Source organism: Tinamus guttatus, unplaced genomic scaffold, assembly GCF_059628265.1.
Source record: "Tinamus guttatus ecotype Peru unplaced genomic scaffold, ASM5962826v1 Tinamus_guttatus_pri_ptg000240l, whole genome shotgun sequence".
Taxonomy (NCBI): Eukaryota; Metazoa; Chordata; class Aves; order Tinamiformes; family Tinamidae; genus Tinamus; species Tinamus guttatus.
Genome location: NW_028288774.1, coordinates 8,669,012 through 8,689,108, shown reverse-complemented (window position 1 = coordinate 8,689,108; position 20,097 = coordinate 8,669,012). Strand labels below are relative to the sequence as shown.

The window sequence follows — 20,097 nt, the reverse complement described above, 5'->3', positions numbered from 1 at the left end:
AAAGCATCTGCTTATGCTAATAACAACCAGCTATTACAGTTCGCAGCAGCCCCCGGAGGCTGTCTGAGCCATCCGGGATGTTCCCTGGCTTGCCTTGGTTGCTCAGGTGCTGCTCTGTACCGTTGTACAGGCTTAATCTCATGAATGAATCAGAAATGCTCTGCTCAGTAAGTAGTGAGACAGAGCAGCTGAGCAACATCCTCTGCACATGATAAACCCAGGCGGAGATGTTTTCCCTGTCCCGCTCTGCGCTGCCCGCACTAATTCGATGTTTTCCTGTTGGGTCCCCAAGGAGCATCTGCTCTCCAGAAAGGAAAACCAATTCCTTCTGTGCCCTGAGCAGGCTAGGTGAGTCCAGGATGCTCAAACAGGCTAGAAAGGGAGGAAAACTGCTCAAACTGGCCAAAGCTGCTTTCACGCTTGCTCAGCAGCTGACGGGGGTCATGTCTGAGGGATGGAAAACAAGCTCTGAGCATCCCTAGTCCCAGGAGGCTTTCCTCTTCCCTAGCTACTCCTCCAGCTTTTGCCACTGCTGATCCCTGAGCAGGCAGGAGCTCTGGTGCAGCCCTATGGAAAGCAGGGAGAGGGGAAACCTGGTGCAAAACGCTAGTGCCTGTATAGCTGTGTGTCCGTGTATTAACGGTGCATCTGCAGGTTAAGTCTTACATACCACACTGCCTTGTTCCATACGTACCTGCACAGAACAAACCTGGACTTGGAGATGAAGGCGCTCTAGTTTCTCTGCGGAGAAGAAGTAGCACTGCTTTTGGTCCTGTGCTGCCTGGTGCTGGCAGAAACATCTCAGTGGATGTCCCAGCCCCTCTGGCCAGATTTGTATGTGGCCCCATTAGACAGTACTGTGGTATAAAAACTTGCAACTTCCCACCGCCCATGAAACCATCCTGTGCAGTTCCAGTAAGATAAGCCCTGAAATGACATTTGTTTGTTATTTCTTCTGTGTGCATCTCTCCCGTTAGCAGGGGACACGTACAGCTGAATTCCTGTTTTAACATTCCTGTGATGTGATTCAAGACCAGCCTGCTGTGCTGTCACCTGAAATCTCCAATAAATACTGCAAAACCAGCGTTTGGGTGTTTGTTACTGTAATGCAGGGCTCAGCGAGGCGCTGGGCAGGTCCACACAGTGCGCTGAAGCCACCCCAACCAGGGCTGTACCTGCTCAGCGATGCTCGTGGTGTGCACGGCGCGCAGGGTCGTGGCCGTCTCCTGTTTTGTCCATAGAGTCAGCCAGGGGCCCCTGGAAAGCAGAACGGGCAGCCACCGAGCGACCCGGCCGCGTCTCGAGCGGAGGCGCTGGGGCGAGCAGAGCAGCCCCCTGCCCTGGGGCGAGCAGAGCAGCCCCGGCTGCCCGCAGAGCCTCCCGGGAGAGAGCGCGGAAGCCGCGCGCGGCGTGAGGACGCCCCGGGTCCCAGCTGAGCTTTCCCAATAGCTTCTCGGCAGACTCTGTAAGCTGATACCCACCCCTGCGCCGGCCCCGGCCCGGGCGGGCGCTAAAAGCTCCTGCTGAGCGAGCACTGGCGCTCGCGGGAGAGGCGGAGGGGCCTGGCGGCAGGGGAGGATGCTGAGCTGGGCCAGTCGAGCGCTCCCCTGTGCCCTCGGCGAGGTTTGCTCCCGTACCCCGGCGTGTCGCGGGCGAAGCGAGCGGGCTCTGCTTTCACTCCGTGTGCTCAGACGTGTGCATCCCGTTCCTGTCGCAGCATGTGCCCGCTGCAAAGCCCCAGCCATGCCGAAGGAGAGAGCTGGCCCGGTAAGAACAGGAGCACATAAATTGTTCAAGAGTCGAGGGAAGTCAGTTAGTTAAATGCAAGTGGGAACTTATATAATGCATCTTTTTTAAAAAATCCTGCTGGCAGGAGGCTCCGTGGGGAAAGAAACTTGCTCATCCATAAACAAGAAAATTTCCCGACCTCCTCTAGTGCTTTGCGATCTTTTTTTTTTTTCCAGGGCAAGGTAGAGTGTTTTGGTCTTCACCATGGTGGGAGAGGAGACACGTGCACACACACACACACACACACACACACACACACACACACACAAAGGGACAGTCATGGTTATGTGAGGAGCCGCCGCTGCCCCGCATGGACACGCGGTGCCTACGCGGGGCCCTCTCAACCTCTGCCTTCCCCAGAGCGATGCAGCCGAGTGGGCTCTGTCTTCTCCAGCTGCTCACACCTTCTCTCACATAGCGGTGCTGGAGCCGGTGCCTTACAAGTATTAAAAAGGCAAAGCCTGGGCTGGGAGCAAGCGCCAATGCTGACAGCACTCGAGATTAAATTAAAAACAAAAACAAAAAAACAGAACTAAGAAAGAATGAGAGAGAGACAAACACGACCACCAGTCGGAAGCGTTTCGATATCCGCCGAGCCTGCTGCCCCTGGAGCATCCCTGTGTCGGGACGAGCCGGCCAGCCCAGGCCACCGCGTGCGCTTGGGCCAGCACCTCACTCACCACTTGGTCGCCCTGCAGCTGGGATGCCTCGTACGCCGGGGTTTTGTTTTAAGGAAAAATCTTGGCTTTGTTTTAATCTCGTAACAATGAGTAATTCCTTCCTCCTGCTCTGTAGTGGCCTAGAAAAGGACAGCATCATCTCCACTGTAGCAAGAAGGCTTCTCCCAGGGCATAAAATTTTAATTAGGAACAATCGCGCAGCCTTGAAATGGGAATTGCAAGCAGCAAAAGTCAAATCATCAATAAAATATTCAATGGCAGAAATGTATTATTGACACAGCCTCTCGAGCAAGCTAAAAGCGGAGAGGCCGAGCGCTGCAGGCGGGCGGGCGGCAGCCCCGGGGAGCGGAGCGGAGCGCGCGCACGGCCGCCCCCGCCGCCGCGGCCCCCCGAGCGCGCGGTCTCGTGCCAGCGCTAATATAGGTCACGCAGCTGAGCCGCGCGGCCCTGCCGCCTCAGCTCTCCCCGCCACAGCCCTGGTGCTGCTCTCCGCGCTGCGGGCACCCCCTTTGCCTCTGAATGAGCGCCCGGCCCGCAGCTGGACGGCGTCGTACGTAAAAACCCACGAGTCCTAGTGAAGAAGAAAGGGAGAAGCCGAGGGCGAGCGCTGGCAGCGCCGCTGCGCCCGCTGCCCTGGCGCCGGTTTCCCACACACAGCCCCATTGTTTGGGCGGCACAATGGGGCCGGCGTGCGCCCAGCGGCAGCCCCGGCGGCCGCGCGGGGCTGGGGGGTCGCCAGCCCCTGCGCCGACCCGCACGTCGGCACCGCGAGGAGACGCTCGGCTCCGCCGGCTCCCCTGGGCCGCGCAGGGGTCAGCGGCCTCCTCCCGCCGGCCGAAAGCGCCTCGCGAGGGAAGGGGGGCAGCACGGGGCTTGCGAGGCCGGCGGGGGTTCCCCCGGGGCCGGGGAAGCTGGAGGCAGCCCGCACTGCAGCAGGAAGGAGCCGGCCGCCTTGCCAAGACCAGCGGGTGCGGGGGAATGAAGGGCTCGCTTCTTCTCTGCGGAGACGCGGCCTGGGCGAGCGCCCCTCGCTGCAACCGCGGCAGGGCTGCGCACAGGCGGCGCATGCGCGCGGGGGAGAGCGGCTGCCCCCGCGTCGGAGGTGCTGCCGAAGCCCCTCGGCCACCACCAGCCCAGCAGCGCGTTCCCCATCCCAGCAGCGCGTTCCCCATCCCAGCAGCGCGTTCCCCATCCCAGGAGCACATTCCCTAGCAGCGGTGCCATCCCGGCCCTCCCGGCTGCGGGAGGTGCGCAGGCACTGAACGCCCGGCCCTCAGGCGACCTACCCACAGGACTCACCTCCTCCGTGGCGCCTGCGCGAGCGGCTCTGCCCCCAGGGGCACGAGGTGCTTGCAAAGCAGCCAGAGCCTCCAAGCAGCCCCAACTGAGAGCAGGGAGGACACAGCCCCCTGCACCAGGGCTGCAGATTGAGCCCAGCTGCCCCCACCAGCCCTTCCCACGGCCGCAGGCCCAAATTGGGGCTGAGCACGGAGAGTCTCATCCTGTGGCACTTCACGTCAGCTCTTCTGCTGCTTGGGAGAGCTCTGGGGTGGCTTCAGCCTGCGAAGGAGACCCAGCAAAACCCACTGTGCAGCAGGAGACCTGCCAGCGCGGGCACCGACAGGCCCTGGCTCACACGTGCTCCACCAGAGGAGATCTTTGCTACTAGAAACTTTACCTTTTTTTCTGCCTTTACAACACCCGGCAACCTGCTTGTGGCTCATCTGAGAGCATCTTTCCTTCCCTTGGCAGACAGGGCCCTTTCCTGGGAAAACTGGCTGTTTTCCCATGGGAAGTAGCTTCCCCATCACTTAGCAGGGGAGGTTTCGGAGATGCAACGAGCAGGTCCAACCCCCGGGTCCAACCCCAACGCTGGTGAAAGCGCCCAACTCTGTACGCTTTCATTCCTGCTCATCTCGCACCAGACAATTTAGAAATTTAGAATTAAAGATCCCTCTTTTCCCACATGAATTTCCAGAGGGCTCCCCCCAGAATCTGAGCGTCTCAGGGATATTTGAGGGGAGTAAAGGATTTCAGTGGTGGAGCCACTTCCTGCCACCCCCATGTCCTGGAGCCTTGTGAGGTCCAGCAGCACCGCTGCAAGCTGCGGTACCGAGGCGCCTGCAGGTCTCGATTGTTCTCAGTTTGGGGTTTTCTCTGGGTTTTAAGCTGCTTCTAAGAGAGACCTGGCTCCTCTTTAGAGAAGAGTGCATGGGGGAGAAAGACTTGTCTTTCTGGCTCCGGAGGAAAAAATCTGGCCATTTCCAAGGCAAGCTGCCACCCCAAATGTAAGGTTTTGGATTTTGCTTTTTCCCAAGAGCACCTAAACGCTCTTTGCAACCTCTGTTGCCCTCCGCTGCCTGCATCAGATTGGGCGACAGCCCAGCAAACGCGGTCGGTGGAGGCACGCGCTGCAGGGAGGGACTTCTCCGCGCGCGCAAGCGGCATGAGTATTTTTAGCGCGTTTTCCCTAGGACACGTTTCTACGCGGGCAGCAGCGCCGCGAGCCCGTGCTGGTGGCCACGTGCTCATCGCCCACATTATTTCACCCGCCCGCAAGCAGCCGTGGTGGCGGCAGCATGTGAGCTCAGCCCAAAGGACAGGACCCGCTCGCCTCAAAGTGGTGGCTCCGAAAAGGAGCTTTCCAGGGTGCCTGGCCCGACCCCAGGAGCCGGGGAGCCCCGCGCTGCTCCTGCGCCCCTGCTGCTGCCTTTCGCTTGGCGGTTTTTGGGACGCAAGAGATTCTTCCTCCCGGTTCCAGCTTGGATTCACGGCCGAGCATCATCCTCGCCCCAGTCTGTCCTAAGATGCTCCGGGCTGCAGCTCTGCATTATTAAAAAGCTGCCAGGTTTCATCCCCGAGACGGCTGCCACTGTGGTGGGGACGAGCCTCCCCCGCCCTTTGTAAAGCAGTTTGCCGTCAAGAAATGATTTAAAAAAAAAAAAAAAAAAAAAAAACATTGTGGAGTGTAAGAGCCGTTCGGTCATAAAATACTTAAAGCTTCAACCCGCCGCGCAGGCAAATGCAAAGAGACGGCCCAGAAACAACACGAGGCCGCCCCGCGGGACGCAAACCGCCTCGCCGCAGACGCGGGAGCTGCCCCGCGGGCCTCCGCGTCCTCGGCCAACGCGGCAGCGCGGTTTGGCCACGCGAATCGCGCCCGACCCTCCGGCCTGCGCACGCCTCGCACAAATCCCTTCCCAAGGTTTATTCAAAGCCGCGGCCAGACCTCGCCGCGGCATGCAGGGTACATTCACACAGAACAGTGCGTCTCACCACCAACACAGCACCCCAGACGCCTTTTTTTTTTTTTTTTTTTTTTTTTTTGCATACGATGCATAGGACACTTGGGACACGAAGCCATCGGGGCTCTGGGACTGCCTGGACAAGCCTGTCCCCTTTCTGGGCCCCCTCCCAGCCCCTTTGGCTTCGCCATTAAAATCTGGTATGACCTGTTGGGACAGACAGATGAGGATGAGCGTAGCTGTACTGGCCGTAGAGGAAAAAAGTCCAGAGTGAAACATCCCCAGCTCTTTCCTGCAGCAAAACAGCCTCTCTTGGCCCTTCTGCTACAGGTCTTGCAGCAAAAAGGGACAGAAAGCTGCCTGCGTGCCCCGTGGCCACCAAAGAGGCTGTCTGCAAACCAAGCCAACCCCACGCTGGCCAAGAATCAGGGTACAGCAGCTGGCCATGGAGCCAGCAGAAGCCGACAGGGCCGAGCTGCCACAAACGGCCCTTTTCCAAGCTCCCCTTTGGAAAGTCAGCATGGAAACCCGGGAGTGAGGCAAGGCGCGTGGCCCACCGGGGGCCACAGCGCTGCTCGGTGCTGGGCCTGGCCCCAGGCACTGAGCGCGCAGCTGGGACCTCGCTCCGGATCTTCCTTCCCGACCCGGGAGCTCTCTGCTGCCCCAAGGAGCGAGGGCTCCTCGAAACCCACCACGGGCTGCTGGGGAAGGTGAGCACTCCCAATTTGCTGCCGAATGTAGAATGCACATTAAAAAAATAGAAAGTCCGTTTTCATCTGCCGGGGAAAAAGGTTGCTCTGGCTGGTTGGTTTCCATTTTCTTTTGCCATCTGTAAAAATACTTTGTCTGGCCATCTACATCCCTTCGTGATACAAAGCAGTAAAAATATATATATCTGCATAGGGAGGAGGGTTCCATTTATACAGTTGTGCTCACAGGGCAATTGCTCTTCTGCCGGCCGGACCCTTCTACCTCCAGATGCTCTGCCTTGACGACACAACTGCAAGACACAAGAAGAAGCCGGCGTGACACCGGTGCAGCGGGTGAGCGCTCCGCGCCGCACGGACACACCGGCTCTCCTAGCGGCACCCAGGAGCAGCCGGGACCGCCGTGCCTCCCGCAGCCCGCCCCGGCACGGCTCTGACGCGCGGGCAGCCCCCGGGCAGATACGCACCCTCGGCGCTCAGGCTGGGCACCAGGGGCTCCTGCAGGTGCCTGGGATTGCCGAGGAGCTGCTGCGTGCTGCCTCGGGAAGGCGAGTCGGTGCCAGCGGGCAGAAAGCCTGGAGGAAAAGGGAAAAATTCCCGGCTCAGGGACCGTGGGTCCGGCTGCAACAGAGCTGTTGGCACCACCTTTTCCCTTCTCCACACCCGAGCTCGCCTCAGATTGGAAAGGGCAGTCTCAGCACACTCGGCCAAGGGCAAAGACACACTGTCCCCAAGAGGGACCTGCACTTGGGGTGCAACAACCCTGTCCTCCGGGCTCAGCAGGTTAAATGCACAGGAGAAAAATAAAAATAATAACAACTAAAAAAACATCACAATCTGGGGGCAGGTTTAAGCAGCGGGAGGCCCGGGCAGCCGAGGCGCCTCCGCAGCCCTCGGCCCAGCTGGACCCCGGCTCCCCGGGCGCTGACCTCCGTGTCGCTGCTGGGCCGGGGGCTCGCAGCCGGCGTGTCCCAGCGCAGCGTCCTCCTCCGGCCGGGCCGGCGGCACCGTCACTGTGGCTCCCGTCTGCTGAATGAACTGCTGCAAGTTACACTGCCGCAGCTCCTTGTTCAGCTCCTCCAGCTCCTGGTTCTGGGCCTGCAAAATACGGAGCAGGGAAGCGGGTCAGTGGTGCGGCCTGGGCAGTGCTCTTTGTCCTCCCCTCCAGACCCCAGGGCACCAGGAAACCTCAGAAGTCGGCCAGTGCCTCTAAGACATACCCTCCGGGAGAGCCTGGGACCTGGGCAGATGTTGCTGTTAGTCCTCAGTCACCCGTGGGCCCCGAAACACCACTAACGGGCCCTCCACGCTGGAAGGAGACCTCTTCTTGACCCGCCTTGCACTGAGGCCTTGGCGCTGCTAAGGAGGTACCAAAAGGTTGTGCAAGCAGAACCATTTTTGTCCTGGCCAACCCCAGCCAACTCCCTCTACAGGTCCCATCATCCCCGCTGGGAGCTGTCAACCAGCTGTACCTGCAGGTTCCTCTCTGCTTCCTCCAAGGCCTTCTCCACACTGGCCAGGTTGCTCTCCAGCTGGGTGCCCTGCTTGACCTTGGCCTCCAGATCCCTCTTCATTTTAGCAGCCATGTCCTCCAAATCTGCAGGGCTGGGCCCGGGGGTCTCCTTGCCCCTCTTGGCCCTCTCGGCCATCTCCCACTGGATCTCCTTCTGCAGGGCCTCCGTGCGGGCAGTCAGCTCATAAATCCTCTGCGTGTAGTCCTCCAAGCTGGCCCGCAGGCTCCTCACCCGCTCCTGCCTCTCACGCTCACACTCCTTCTCCAGCCGCAGCTCGCTCTGCCAAAACTCCTCCTCGCCCAGCTCTGTCTCGTTGCGCCGCACCAGCTGCTCCAGGAAGAAGATCTCGTCCTCCTGGCTGGGGACCCTGCTGTGCTCCCAGTGCCGCAGGTCCGTCTCCAGGGAGTCCCCGTGGACCTCCAAAGAGTGCAGCTGCTCCTGCTGGCGCAGCACAGTCTTGAACAGCTCCTCCTTGGAGGCCTGGCCGGCCCCGGCGCTCTCCTTGAAGTCCATCCCTTCCCACGTGTGTTGCCTCCATCGGCTCTTGGCGAACAGCTCGCCGGAGCCCATAGGGCCCAAGTTGAAGGTCATGGCTTTTCTCGGCTCCCGGGCGCGGGGCACATCGGTGCTCATGGGCCTGGGTTTGATGGGCAGGCTGGCCCGGATGAACGTCCGCTCGGGAGCCTGGGGAGCACCGTCCGAGGAGGGCCGCTCGGCCACGCTGGGGCCCGTGCGCCGCAGCACGAACTGCACGTCGTTCGCATACTGCCCGCACTTGGCCAGCGACTCCAGCGGGCACTCGAGCGGCAGGAGCTGCCTCTCCTTCTCCCGCAGCTTCTGCACCAGGACATAGCGCCCCGTCTGACCTGGGGGGAGGACACGAGCGCGTCAGCCGGCGAGCGGGGCTGCGCTGGCCCGGCTTGAACGTGCACAGGGAGCCCGGCCGAGGGTGTTTTTATACAGGCACCAACACACGCCCCAAGCCTCGCACCGCCCCGGGGTTGGTACAATTAACCCCCCTTGTAACCGCGTGGAAAACTGCTTGGAGAAAACATACCCCAAAAGGGGTCAGAGAACGAGGAGAAGGAGGGACAACCTCCTTAATCATGTTGGAAGGGGGGCAAGAGGAAGAGGAGACTCAGAGAGCTTGGATTTTCATGGCTGAGCCTTAAATCTGTTGCCAAGGGAGAACTTCCCAGCTGGAACCACGCATACCAAGAGCGAGCCAGCATTTTAAACTCAAGCCACTAGACGGCAGGATTGGCCACCAGTAGGGACGAGGCTCTCGGAGAGCCGGGAACAGGGGCGAGCCGGGGCCCGCGGGCTGCTCACGGGCTGCTCACCTATGGCCCGCGCCAGGGCGACGACCACCTCTTGGCAGGTGGTTTGCTGGGAGACGCCGCAGACGACGCGCTGGATGCCGTCCACCCAGACCTTCAGCTCCATGCCGCGGCCGCCACCGGCTCAGGCGCTCGGCGCCGGCATGGCGAGCTCGTCCTGCGCGCACGGCGCGGCGCCGCCGCCTCGCGCCCGGGCTCCTCTGCAAGAGACATGGCACCTCTGCTGGCGGGGCGGCTGCGGCTCGGTGACGCCAGCAGCAGCACCGGGCCTGGCGCCTCCCGGCCACGCTCCCCACCACCCCGAGGGGAAGGGCCGGCCACCGAGCGGCCAGAACTTGGGCAAGCGTCAGCGGAGGAAGCGTGCAACAAGATGTTTCTTTCTTAAATAAATAAAAGTAAATGCAGATTTTATCCTCCCCATAGCATTGTTTTGTTAGTTCCTCAAAGCATCGAGCCTAGAGGTCTCTGCAGGACCGAAGACGGCTCCCTCCTCCAGCAGCGCTGGATTTTTAATGCAGATACTGGAAAGGAAGAGCAGCCAGTAGGAAGAGATGGCTCCACAACACTGCTCTTGGAGCGGGTCTGATGGGGCCATAGCAAAATACGCTATCAAAGAAAGAATCCGAAAGGCAACAACACCCCACCCCGGGAACCGCCTCGGAGCAGCCAGACCAAGGCCAATACTCCCATTAGCCAGAGGAACCGCTGCAACGCAAGCCGCCCATATATCCCCGACACCCGCATTCCTCAGAGGAAGGCTCACCCGCACCCTCCGCACGGGCAGCTCCCGGAGAGGGACACGCGCAGGAAAACCAGCCGCGCCACCTGCGCCCCGGCCCGCTGCCCCGGGGCCGCCCGGCGAAACTCGGCTCCCGGCAGAACGGGAGCAGTTTTGGCACACCATAGGAAAACAAAAAGGAGAAGGCGGAAGGCGGGCTTGTCCGCGGTCGGAGGCGCCCCGCGTGCCGGCCGCCCCCGCCCGGCGGCACCCGCGCTCCTCCCGGCGCTGGCGCAGAGCAAAGTCCGCCAAGCGGCGGCAAGGCCGCCCCGTGACGCCTGGCGCCGCGTCCAAACAACCCGGGAGAAAACAGCAGCTACAGTGAAAACCGGCAATAAAACAAACACAAGAATCTACAGTTCCTGCTCCACTCCCCCATTTTTGCGCTGAGCCCCACGAGCCCCTTGCGGTGCCCGCAGCTCCCGTTCGCTGCGATGTCTCCCGTTGCCAGCAGCTTTCCTGCGTAAGGAGAGAGGGGCCGTTGGCCCTGGCCCCGTGACGAGGCCACTGCCAGATCTGCTCCGCCGGGTCCCCCGCGCCCGCTCCAACCCGCCCCCGGCAGCACCTCCCGGATGGCGGCTCCCCGCCACGCGCCGGCTCCTCCATCTGCTCTGCGACAGCGGCGGCCTCGCGCGAGGAGCAGCGATTACTCACTTCTCGGAGGGAAAAAAAAAAAAAAGTAAAAACCAAATAAATAAACAAAGCTAAAGCACTGCCCCCCACTCGCTTCTCTCCGCTCCCCCAGCCCCTTCCAGGCAGCACCTTCGCTGCAGCATTAGGTGGGTTCACGTCGCCATCTCTCTTCTCTCCCCTTCCTGACTACAGATTTTTTAAAATCATTTTTATCGAAAGCAGATTAACAAAGTGACTAATTTGCGGCTCCTGTCCCATGTGATTGGTCTGAAATGGGTGGTATGGATGATTCATAGAGCTTCTTTACTGAATTTCCTAACTGGGAATTGAAATTTCAGATGCCAACAAGAAAAAAAGAAAAAAACAAAAAAAAGAAAGAAAAAAAAGGCCTCCAAGGGCTTACAGCATTTTTCCCCCTTTTTTTCAACATCTTGATTTCAATTAGGGGGAAAAAACACAAGCCCCAGAAGTGTTCGAACGGCATCTGAACCGCACATAAATCAGGGCTGCTTTTAAAAGCTGGAGCTTGAAGCCAACTTAAAATTACCTTGATTATAAGGAGACAAAAAACAAATCCATCAGTGCTGCTGCCTAGCAAGGCCTTTCGCAGCGCCCCTGCAAAGACACCTTGGCCAAGAAAAGGAAAACACAAACGCGTCCCCTCATCTTGCAGAGGCCCAAGCTGCCCCATCGGCCTCTGCTTCCTCCCGGCACAAAGATGCTGAAATTTCACCCGCGGCGGTAACGTGAGCCGGGGGCAGAGCCCGGCGCGGGGGCTCCCCAAACCCGCTGTGGCACCGCGCGGCGGGAGCGCCGCTCCACAGACCCAAGCAGCCTCCTCGCGGCCGCAGCAGGTGCCCGCCGCGCGCCCCGGCTCGCGCCCCCGCTGCAGGGGACCCCACGCTGAGCGCGAGCGCTCCTACAGCTGCAGTATCTCCTCAGCATTGCCGGAGCAGCACAGACCCCTCCAGAGCAACATGGTGCTTTATTCCCGACCAGGACCTCCGCTTCCCGTCTCGATGCCGCTCCACGCAGAGGCGCGAGGGGACGCGGCAGGCTCGACGCCTCGGTGACAGCCTGCCCGCCACAGCGGTGGCTCTCGGGCGAGCCCGGGGCAGCGCCGGCCCTGGGGGCAGGCAGGCACGTAGGAAGCGGCCTGCACGTGCCAGCCCACGCGCCGAGTAACTATTTATTGCGGCAGGGGAGGAAAAAGAAGAAAAAAAGGAGAGAGAGAAAAAAAAGCAGGCAGCAGCGCGGGGTGAGTCACACTGCACTGGCGACGCGGCCCCGAGGCGCTGGCCCACGCCAGGGCACCGAGAGGAAGGTGCCGCGCGCGCCCACGCGCGACCCGGCCGCCAGGCCCAAACGCACCGCGTGTCAGCGCCGCCGCCCGGAGCCCTCCTGGTCCGAGGGCCCCCTCTGCCCCATCGCGGGCGCCTCCTGCCCAGGACCCCCCTCAGCAGCTCTCCTGGAGCTGCTGCGCCGGTGCCAGGCCCGGGTGCAGACGGGCGCGAGCCAGGCGCGGGCTCGGAGGACGGAGCGGGGCTTTCCCCACACTGGGAAGCCCCGCGTTGGGGAAGAGGAGCAGCAGCCGCTCCGAGGAGCTGCTTGGCCACGCGCAGCCTGGGCAGAGGCTGGCAGCAGGCACTGACCCAGCTCCGCGGTCCCCTCGGGGCGAGCAGAGCAGCTTGGGGAGAGGACGAGCAGAAGGAAAAACGCTCCGCGCGGCGCGTCCGGGGACCGCCCCGATCGCTCCCGTCGCCAAGGAAACAGCCTGCCCACGGCCACGCTGCCGGCGGCGCCCACCCCCTCGCGCCTCGGGGGCCAGAACCCCCTGCGTCCCCGGAGCCCCGGGCAGCTCCTAGGGGACACCAGCTCCTCCCGGGCGGCTCGCGGGAGGGGACGGCACAGGACGGCTCCAGGCATCCCTGCCTCTGCGCGGAGGCCACGGGGACACACCGGGCGCACACAGGCAGCCCAGCCACAGCGAGCGAACGGGTGCTGAGGGACGGTGCCAATAGCTGGCGAGGGCCACAGGAGCCTGTGGAGCGACAAATAGGTGCTGCAAGGGCGCGCGCCCTGCTCCAAAAGGAGGCTGCTCCTCCTTGACTACCGCCACCGCTCGCCCCTCGGGGCTTCTAGGCCCCCTTGGGTGAAGAGGCGGTGAGCCCTCGGGAACAGGGATGCAACAGGCACAGGGCTTCAACGCACCCAAGAGCAGCTGATTCGGGGAGGGCCGTAAGAGCTTCCACCCCTCTGTTGACCCATCCGAGCTCCTGCTCCTGCTTGGAGAGGCTGCCAAGACACGGTCCAGCCCTGCCGGGTCTGTGGCCCAGCTGGGCTGCGCTCGTGCGCGGAGCTGGGCGGACGCAGCAGGACAACCAGCCTGGCGCAGGGATCAGGACCGCACTCATCGCGTTAATGACTAACCGCTTCCGGCCTTGCCGGCGGCCTCGGCGCGGTGTTGCAACGCGGGCGCCGATAACGCTGCGGGGCAGGTCACACACCTCGCCGGAGAGCGCCGGCCGCCGGGTTTGTTGGGCCTCTTCCCAGAACAGGCTGCACCGGGAGCCGCGCGGGTGCCAGGCCCTCCAGGAGGAGGTGCCCATAGCTTGGGGTCCCACCAGAGAGGCCAGGGCTTTGAGGTCTGCGCCAGACCAGCCCCAGCATGGGTAGCCCCGCGTTATCGCACCTGGCACGGCCCAGGACACAAAGCAGCTCCCAGTTCCCAGGACGGGAAGGTTCCTGGTGCGGGAGGAATGCCGCCAGTCCGGAGACGCGAGGAGAGCTGCTCGGCCGAGCAAAGGCTGAGAGAAACCCAAGCTCCCTGCTCCCCGCTGCTGCAGGGCTGGCACCGACACGGCCCAACCCGGATTATTCCCCACTTCCGGAGTAGCTCCCGGTTCCCAGGAGGTCTTGGGAGGGAGTGCCCGGGTCTCACCGCAGAGCGCGCAGGTGCCGCTGCCATGAATAATTCCTCTTGGCTTGCCGGAGGGAAAGGCCCCCGCGACCGGGCGCAGCGACTGCTCCTGCCTCCCGTCCCGTCCCTCTCGCGTGCAGAAACTCGGGTAAAGGAAACGAGAGGCTGAGCCGTGAGCGGGGGGACCCGCGCTCGCTCCCAGGCAGAGGCGGCAGCCACGGGACCGGGGCCGCAGCGGGCACCCAGCACCGGCGCCCAGGGCCGCTGCGGAGGGGCCGGGAGGCAGAAACCCGCCCCGGCCCGCGGCCCAAGGTGCGGGGTTCGTTTGGCTTTTTTTTGTTTTCTTTTCTTTTTTTTTCCTCCTTTCAAAAAACAGCAACCGGTTCCTGCGCTGGGCCGGCCGGGGGGCCCGCAGGAAGAGCCCCCGCGGGAACGGCGGGCTGCGAGGTCCTTCCCACCCGGCGGGGAGAGCGGGTAGGGGGGGCGCCACGCGGGGCTTTCGTGTAAGAAGTGGAATAAAAAAAAAAAAAAGGGAAAAAGGAAAAAGTACAGAACAAAAGTAAATAAACACAAAACAAAGTAAAATCCGCAACGCAAAATGAAAACGCAAAACCAGATAAAAGCGCAAAGCCGATCGGAGCGGCCCCCCCGCGCTCCCTCCCACCCGCGCTCACTCTGGGCCACGCGCGGCTCCGCCGGCAACTTCGCGGGGCGGCGCCGAGGTCGCGCCCGGCCGCGCTGCCGCCGCCGGGGCTGAGCGCGCCCCGCGGGGGGGTGGGGATGGGGGCGCCCCGCGCCCACGCGTGACCGCGGCCCCCCCCCCCCCCGCGCCGCTCACCTGCCGCGGGCTCCGCGCGGCCCCGCTCCGCTCCGCGGCGCCGCCACCGGCCCCGCCCCGCCCCGCCGGAGGCCCCGCCCCGCCGGGCCCCGCCCCGCCCAGGTGGGCGCCCGCGCCCCGCCCGGAGCCGCCGCTTTGGGGCCGTTTCCCGGGGATTCGGGGCCGTTTCCCGGGGATTCGGGGCGGCCACGCGGGGCTCCGCACGGCCCCCCCGCGGCAGCAGCGGGAGGCGCCGCCCCCAGCAGCGCCCGGGCCGTTTCCAGGGCGACCGGAGGAGCCGGGCGAGCAGGGGCCGCGCGGCCTCGCGCCCGCCGTTCCCGCGGACGCCCCGGCCCGGCTCTTCCCGGCCCGGCTCTTCCCGGCCCGGCCCGGCTCTGCCCGGCTCTTCCCGACCCGCGGGCTCGCGCCGCGCCGCCTCCCGCGGCAGGTTTTTCCTGTTCCTGCCTCTGCGCTCGCTGCTTGGGCGCGGTGCCTTCCCTCGCTCCTGCTTGCGGCCCCGCTCACGTGCGGCCCCTGCGCGACCGCCACCCCGCAGCCACCCGGGTCACCCAAGTGCCCACGGGGTCCACGTGCGGCTGCTGCGCAGCCCCCGAGCGGGCCCCTCTCTTCTTCTCCTTTCTCCTGCTTTCGCACATTTTCGCTCCTCATGTTTGCAGCCCTGGTGCGAGGTGGCGGCGGTGGCCGGTGCCTGGGCACGAGGAGGGCGATGCCAGAAGCGGCGCTGTGAGAGGAGGCCCAAGGCCCGCGCGAGCAGAGGCCGCACACAGGGGCAGAGCCCCGGCCACACCGGCAGCGGCGCTAGCACAAAGGGCACCCGTGCCCCCTCCTAATGCCCAGCGCTGGGGGAAAGAAGAAAGAGGAAAAAAGCCAAAGTGGGTGCTGCTGTTGCAGGAAGCTCAAGCCAGGAGCACGGGGAGAGGCCATGCGGGATGCGCCTGCCCCATGTCCTGCAGCCCCGCGCGGCAGGTCCTGCCGTCGCTCCCTGGAAGCCTCCTGCCCGCGCAGGGCCCAGCTCGAGGCAGCGCCGGGCAGAGGAGCCAGGTCCTGCGCCCCTGGGACGCGCCTGGGCGCTTCCTCACGCTGAGGCTGCACACGGATCTTAGGGGGTTAATAAATCCCGGAGACAGCGCTTGGTCTCACCCCTCAGAGAAACCACCTGCTTTAACCAGTTGGGAAAGCTACTGGCAGCCCCGGTGCAAGCAGCATCTTTGGGTCCATTCCCCTTTAAAACAGGAGAAAGGAGCTGGCTCCAGGCCGGGTGTGCTGCCCTGGACACGATGCCCGTGGATCCGGGAGGGTATCACGAGCCCTTCCCAAAGAGACCCTTGGGAAGCTTCACTGGGAGCTGTGCAGCCCCCCAGCCACAGAGCCGCCAAGGCCAGGAAGGGAAATGAATCAGCTGTAGCTGGAGGGCCTGGCTTCCCTCGGGAGCTGGACCGGGGCCCAGCAGGTATTGATTTAATCCTTAATTTAATGCACGTTCGTGTGAAAGTAATTTAAAATCGTCCCATCGATTCAAACTTGGGTAATAGCATTAGCCTCAAAACTCGGGAACTGCGCCGGTCTTTCCTGGGAGATCCATTACTTCGCATCAGCTTAGTGCTGCCAGCAGCTTCAAAAGCACCAGGGAGAAGCTCCCCGCTGGCTGCTCCGCGGGGCAGGTGGGATCAGCCCTCTCTTGCCTCCTCCTGGCTGCCCAGTTCCACCCAGCAGCTCCCCCAGCGCAGCCCTCTCCCGCTCTCCCGTGCTCCCCATGGACTTGCTTTCCCCCCACATTTTCTCTTCACCGGGGCCACTGCAGGCACAGGCGTAACGAGGGTAAACGCGCGTCTCTCTGTGCATCCCGAGGGCTGCACCTCTCCCTCTCGCAGGTGAGGGGCCAACCCTGCAGGGAAGAGCAGCGTTAACCATGGCAACGCGCTCCCGCGTTACAAACACCGACGCTCCGAGGACAGGGAACGGCTGGGAAAGCACAGGAGGAGGAGACGAACCAGGTCCAGCGCGGCTGGCTGAGCGCCGGGCCCCTGGGCCTGGCCCAAAATGCGCACCATCTCTCCTGTTTTTCCTCCTTTCCTACCTGCCCTCTCCAACCTCTGCCCTCTCCGAGCCCACATGGGCTCCTGGGGCTGCTCCTAGTCTAAGGGCACAGCGAGAAACACGGGCTCACACCTGGTGCTGAGGGATTCAGCCCTCCTCTGCTTGGTAAGAGCTGAGGCTGGATCAACGATCTGCTTTTCACTGTTGCGACTGGGAGATGCCGGCTGATTTTCTGTGCCCCTGCCCTAATCAGGCACCCGCTTCCCAAAAGGAAAACAAAAAAAAACAACAGAAGGTTTTTAAAGGCTGCCTACAGTTACGGCACCCCAAATCACCGGTTCCCTTGAAGAGCTTATTCTAGCCACATGCGGCTGGGTTCAGAAGTGATTTGGGCTGATGTCCCCTCACTGGACATACCCGGGGAGGGAAAAGGAGAAAATTCCTTTGGGAGGAGAGAGGACCGGCACCGCTCAGGGACAGCCCAGCAGGAGGAGCGACACTGAAGTCAGGCTGAACACGAGCTCAGCGCCGCGAGGAGCGGAACCGGCCGCGCTGCCGGGAGAGGGACGCAGAGCAGCGCCGCGAGGGCACGTAAGGGTTAAAGGGTTTCAGTGAACACACAGAAGAAACTAAATAGATTGGGGAATAAAAATCCAATTAGGAGATTTACCAGGAAGAAGCCAAGGCCTGGAACAATAAAGATAATAGTTTTAGCCGCCAAAAAAATAAAAGATTAGGATGCAGAAGGGAGAGCAGATCTGCAGCGGGGCCAAGAGGAAAGGAAAATTGTAACAAACCACTTTTTTATTTTCATTTTTAAAATAAAGACTTCTTGTTCCTCAAGACTGGTTCCGAATGCAAGCTCACCTCTAGCAAAGGTCCCCTCAGGACCCAAACTGGGCAGGGGTTCCCGCTCCTGGCCTAAGCTGAACATCTTCACGCTGCAAAGAAGCTGGAACGTGCAGCTCGGGCCCATCGCCACCTTAATCAAATGAATCAGTCATAATCAGGTTTTCTTGCTTTGTTATCTTTTAAACATGCTTTTGCCCAGGGTAAAGCCAAAGGAAAGGACCTGTTGCAGCACTGAACGTGGTCCCCTCCGTTCCCGGGCAGTACTGGACTCTCGCCTCCAAGGCCGGCTACGCCGTGGGCTCTCTCCAGGAGAGCAGGGTAGGCTGGACGTCAGGAGAACGGCTTGGCGACCAGGAGGCAGCCGAGCACCCGGCCCGCTCACAGAAACGCCCAGACATCCACTCTTCCCTTCAGAGGAGAAAAAAAAAAATAAAAAGAACAAAAAAAAGAAAACCACCAGCTGCTTGTGCATGGTATGTGGTGCCAATTACTTAAGCAAACAGGATCACAGGAGCTGGCACAGCCTGTGGCCAAAAAAACGGAGGGATTTAGACAGTGAGAGAGCTGTGCAGCAGGTCTCCTCTTCAAGCAACAGCAGTGACCCAGGCCCCTAAATGTAGCTTCAAAGCAAGATATAATCAGACATAGAACATTTGGGAGAAGGGGCTTGAGGAGGATCAAAGGTCTGGAAGAGCGTCCCCCGGCCCGGGCGGCAGTGCTGGAGGGCCGGGGCAGCCCGCGCCGCCTCCCGCAGGAGCTCGGCACCGCGAAGCCAAGGGAGACAAGGCCCGGGCAAGCGAAAGGACACGGCTCTTCCCGTGGCACGGAGGTGACTCCTTGCCAAGGGAAGCTCTTAGGTGTAAACGCTTGCGTGGGTTCCAGGCGAGACTGGACTAGTTCACAGAAAAAAAGCATCTGGATTACTAAATATAGAAAATAGGGAATGATGAGGGAAATGCAAGGGTCACGCTCCTGCCCAAGGGAACCCCGAAACTGGAAGACATGACATGGATTCAAAAAGCAGACGGACAAATTAATAGCAGAAAAATCCAGCTGGTGCTACTTTGTACAAAGACACCAAGCTTGGGCTGTCCCCAGGTCTGCAAGTTGCTAGGAAATATTCTAAAGCAGCACCATTTTGCTTGCCTTCACTTTTTTTTTTTCCAGGCATTAGCTTTCACAGAATGAACGTCCTAAGTTGTTACGCCCACATCTAAGAAACTGAGCTGCAGTCTCAATAGACTGCTTGCTAGGAGGCAGTTTATGATATTTGCTGGAAACAGAGGTCGTTCCATCCAGCCCCCAAAGGGCAACCCGGTGGAGCTCCGGCTCGGGGCTCGCGCCGCCCCACACAGCCTGCGGCCCCATCTCTCGGCTAGCAAAACCCCACTGCTCGCGCTGGACAGGAACCCCGATCCCTTACGTGCCTGGTGCTCGGCTGCCGGCACCTCCCTTGCTGCAGATGCTCCTCCGATGGGCACGGGCTTCTGTCCCACCCAGGTGCCGGGCAGATCTGAACTTCCAGCTGGGAGGAGGAGATACCTGCCAGCTGCACGCCACTGCCCGGGGGAACAGGTCCCCCTGCCAACCGCAGCGGTGCTGAGTCGTGTGTAACGCCACGAGCTCCGGCAGCCACAGGGTTCGAGGCTTAATGAAGTGAATCAGCCTTGCGGAGCGGCCCGGACACGGCTCTGGGAGCTCCTGGAGCACCTCTGCACAGGTGCCGGCGGGAGCAGAGCCTGGCTCACAGCTGGAGGTGACCGGAGGCTCCCTTTGAACCCATCGCTGGAATTTGTTCCGGTCTTCTGGACTACCACAGGCCTCTGTGGCTGCTCTGATGCTCTTGCCAGGCTTCAGTGGCCCCTTGGGACAGCCAAGGATGGCCAGAGCTGCAGGTCTCACACTACGGAGTCCATACTAGGTAAATCTCTGTGCGTCCCCTGTGGTCCGCGTGTGTGTAGGGACACAGCTTGTGGGAACCACCCCATTTTGGCGGATCACGTAACCTCCAAGATCCTTTCCCATTCTCAAAAAGCCAAAAAACGATGCCAGGTTCCTGACAAAAGCCCCAACAAACTCCTGACACTACACCACCAAGGCAGTCGAGACGGTGTTGGAGTCGCCGTCCTGAGCAGGAGGACAGGCAACAAAAGTGCTATTTGCTTCACGTGTGAGCTGCCACCCTCACAAAGCGGGACGAATCCCTGCTCAAGCCAAATGCTAATGAGGCGGCGCAGGCCCTGGGCAGTCTTTGTGCTTCTCCCCGCGGGATTAAGCGGTGGCGGGTGAGGAGCAGCGAGCAGAAAGGCTGGCAGAGGGGGTGAGCAGCGGGTCAACAAGCCCTTTTCAGTCCCGGGACCCCAATGGGAGGGGGTGGCCCAGGGCTCGCACGCTGAGCCTTTTTAAATAGCTTCTAACTTGGCTCCTGCCCCAAGCTTGCGGGTCTCCCTTTCACAGGATGGGCCTTTGCTGCGTTTGCTCCTACACGTCTTCAAGGGCATCTCTGCCCGTACAGCTGCAAACGGCTGAGCCAGGCTCCCTAAAGCAGGTTTCGCTCCTGACTCTGCACCGCATTGCTTGTGCCGTCTTGAGCGAGTTGTTGAGGCCTGACTCAGCCACCCTCGGCTTTCCTTACGTTGCAGCAGTGTAATTGCGACCCTGGCTTTTCCTCCTCCGAGGCTGCAGTTTGCTCAAGGGAACAGGCAGGCAAATGTCAGGAGAGAGGAGCGAATCCCGGTGCTTGCAGGGCCGCTTCTGCAGGGCTC

General features: G+C 61.6%; 1 protein-coding gene across 1 annotated transcript; it reads right to left on the bottom strand.

Annotated features, from left to right (window-relative positions):
* Positions 1-6,681: 6,681 nt before the first annotated feature.
* Positions 6,682-9,382, bottom strand: RASSF7 (Ras association domain family member 7). The gene is made up of 5 exons (XM_088525682.1): positions 9,278-9,382; positions 7,893-8,800; positions 7,350-7,518; positions 6,888-6,995; positions 6,682-6,713 (listed from the first exon to the last, which is right to left on the bottom strand). Exons 1-5 carry the CDS (start codon positions 9,378-9,380, stop codon positions 6,682-6,684), a joined length of 1,320 nt encoding a protein of 439 aa, XP_088381808.1. The 5' UTR covers positions 9,381-9,382.
* Between the last annotated feature and the right edge of the window lie 10,715 nt (positions 9,383-20,097).

Excerpts from the sequence above, each read along its gene's own strand:
- RASSF7 (XM_088525682.1), bottom strand. The coding sequence starts at position 9,380 with ATGGAGCTGAAGGTCTGGGTGGACGGCATCCAGCGCGTCGTCTGCGGC. Across the intron at positions 8,801-9,277 it reads CGCCCTGGCGCGGGCCATAG|GTCAGACGGGGCGCTATGTC; the intron begins GTGAGCAGCCCG and ends TCCTCCCCCCAG. Across the intron at positions 6,714-6,887 it reads GCCCAGCCTGAGCGCCGAGG|TTGTGTCGTCAAGGCAGAGC; the intron begins GTGCGTATCTGC and ends TGTGTCTTGCAG.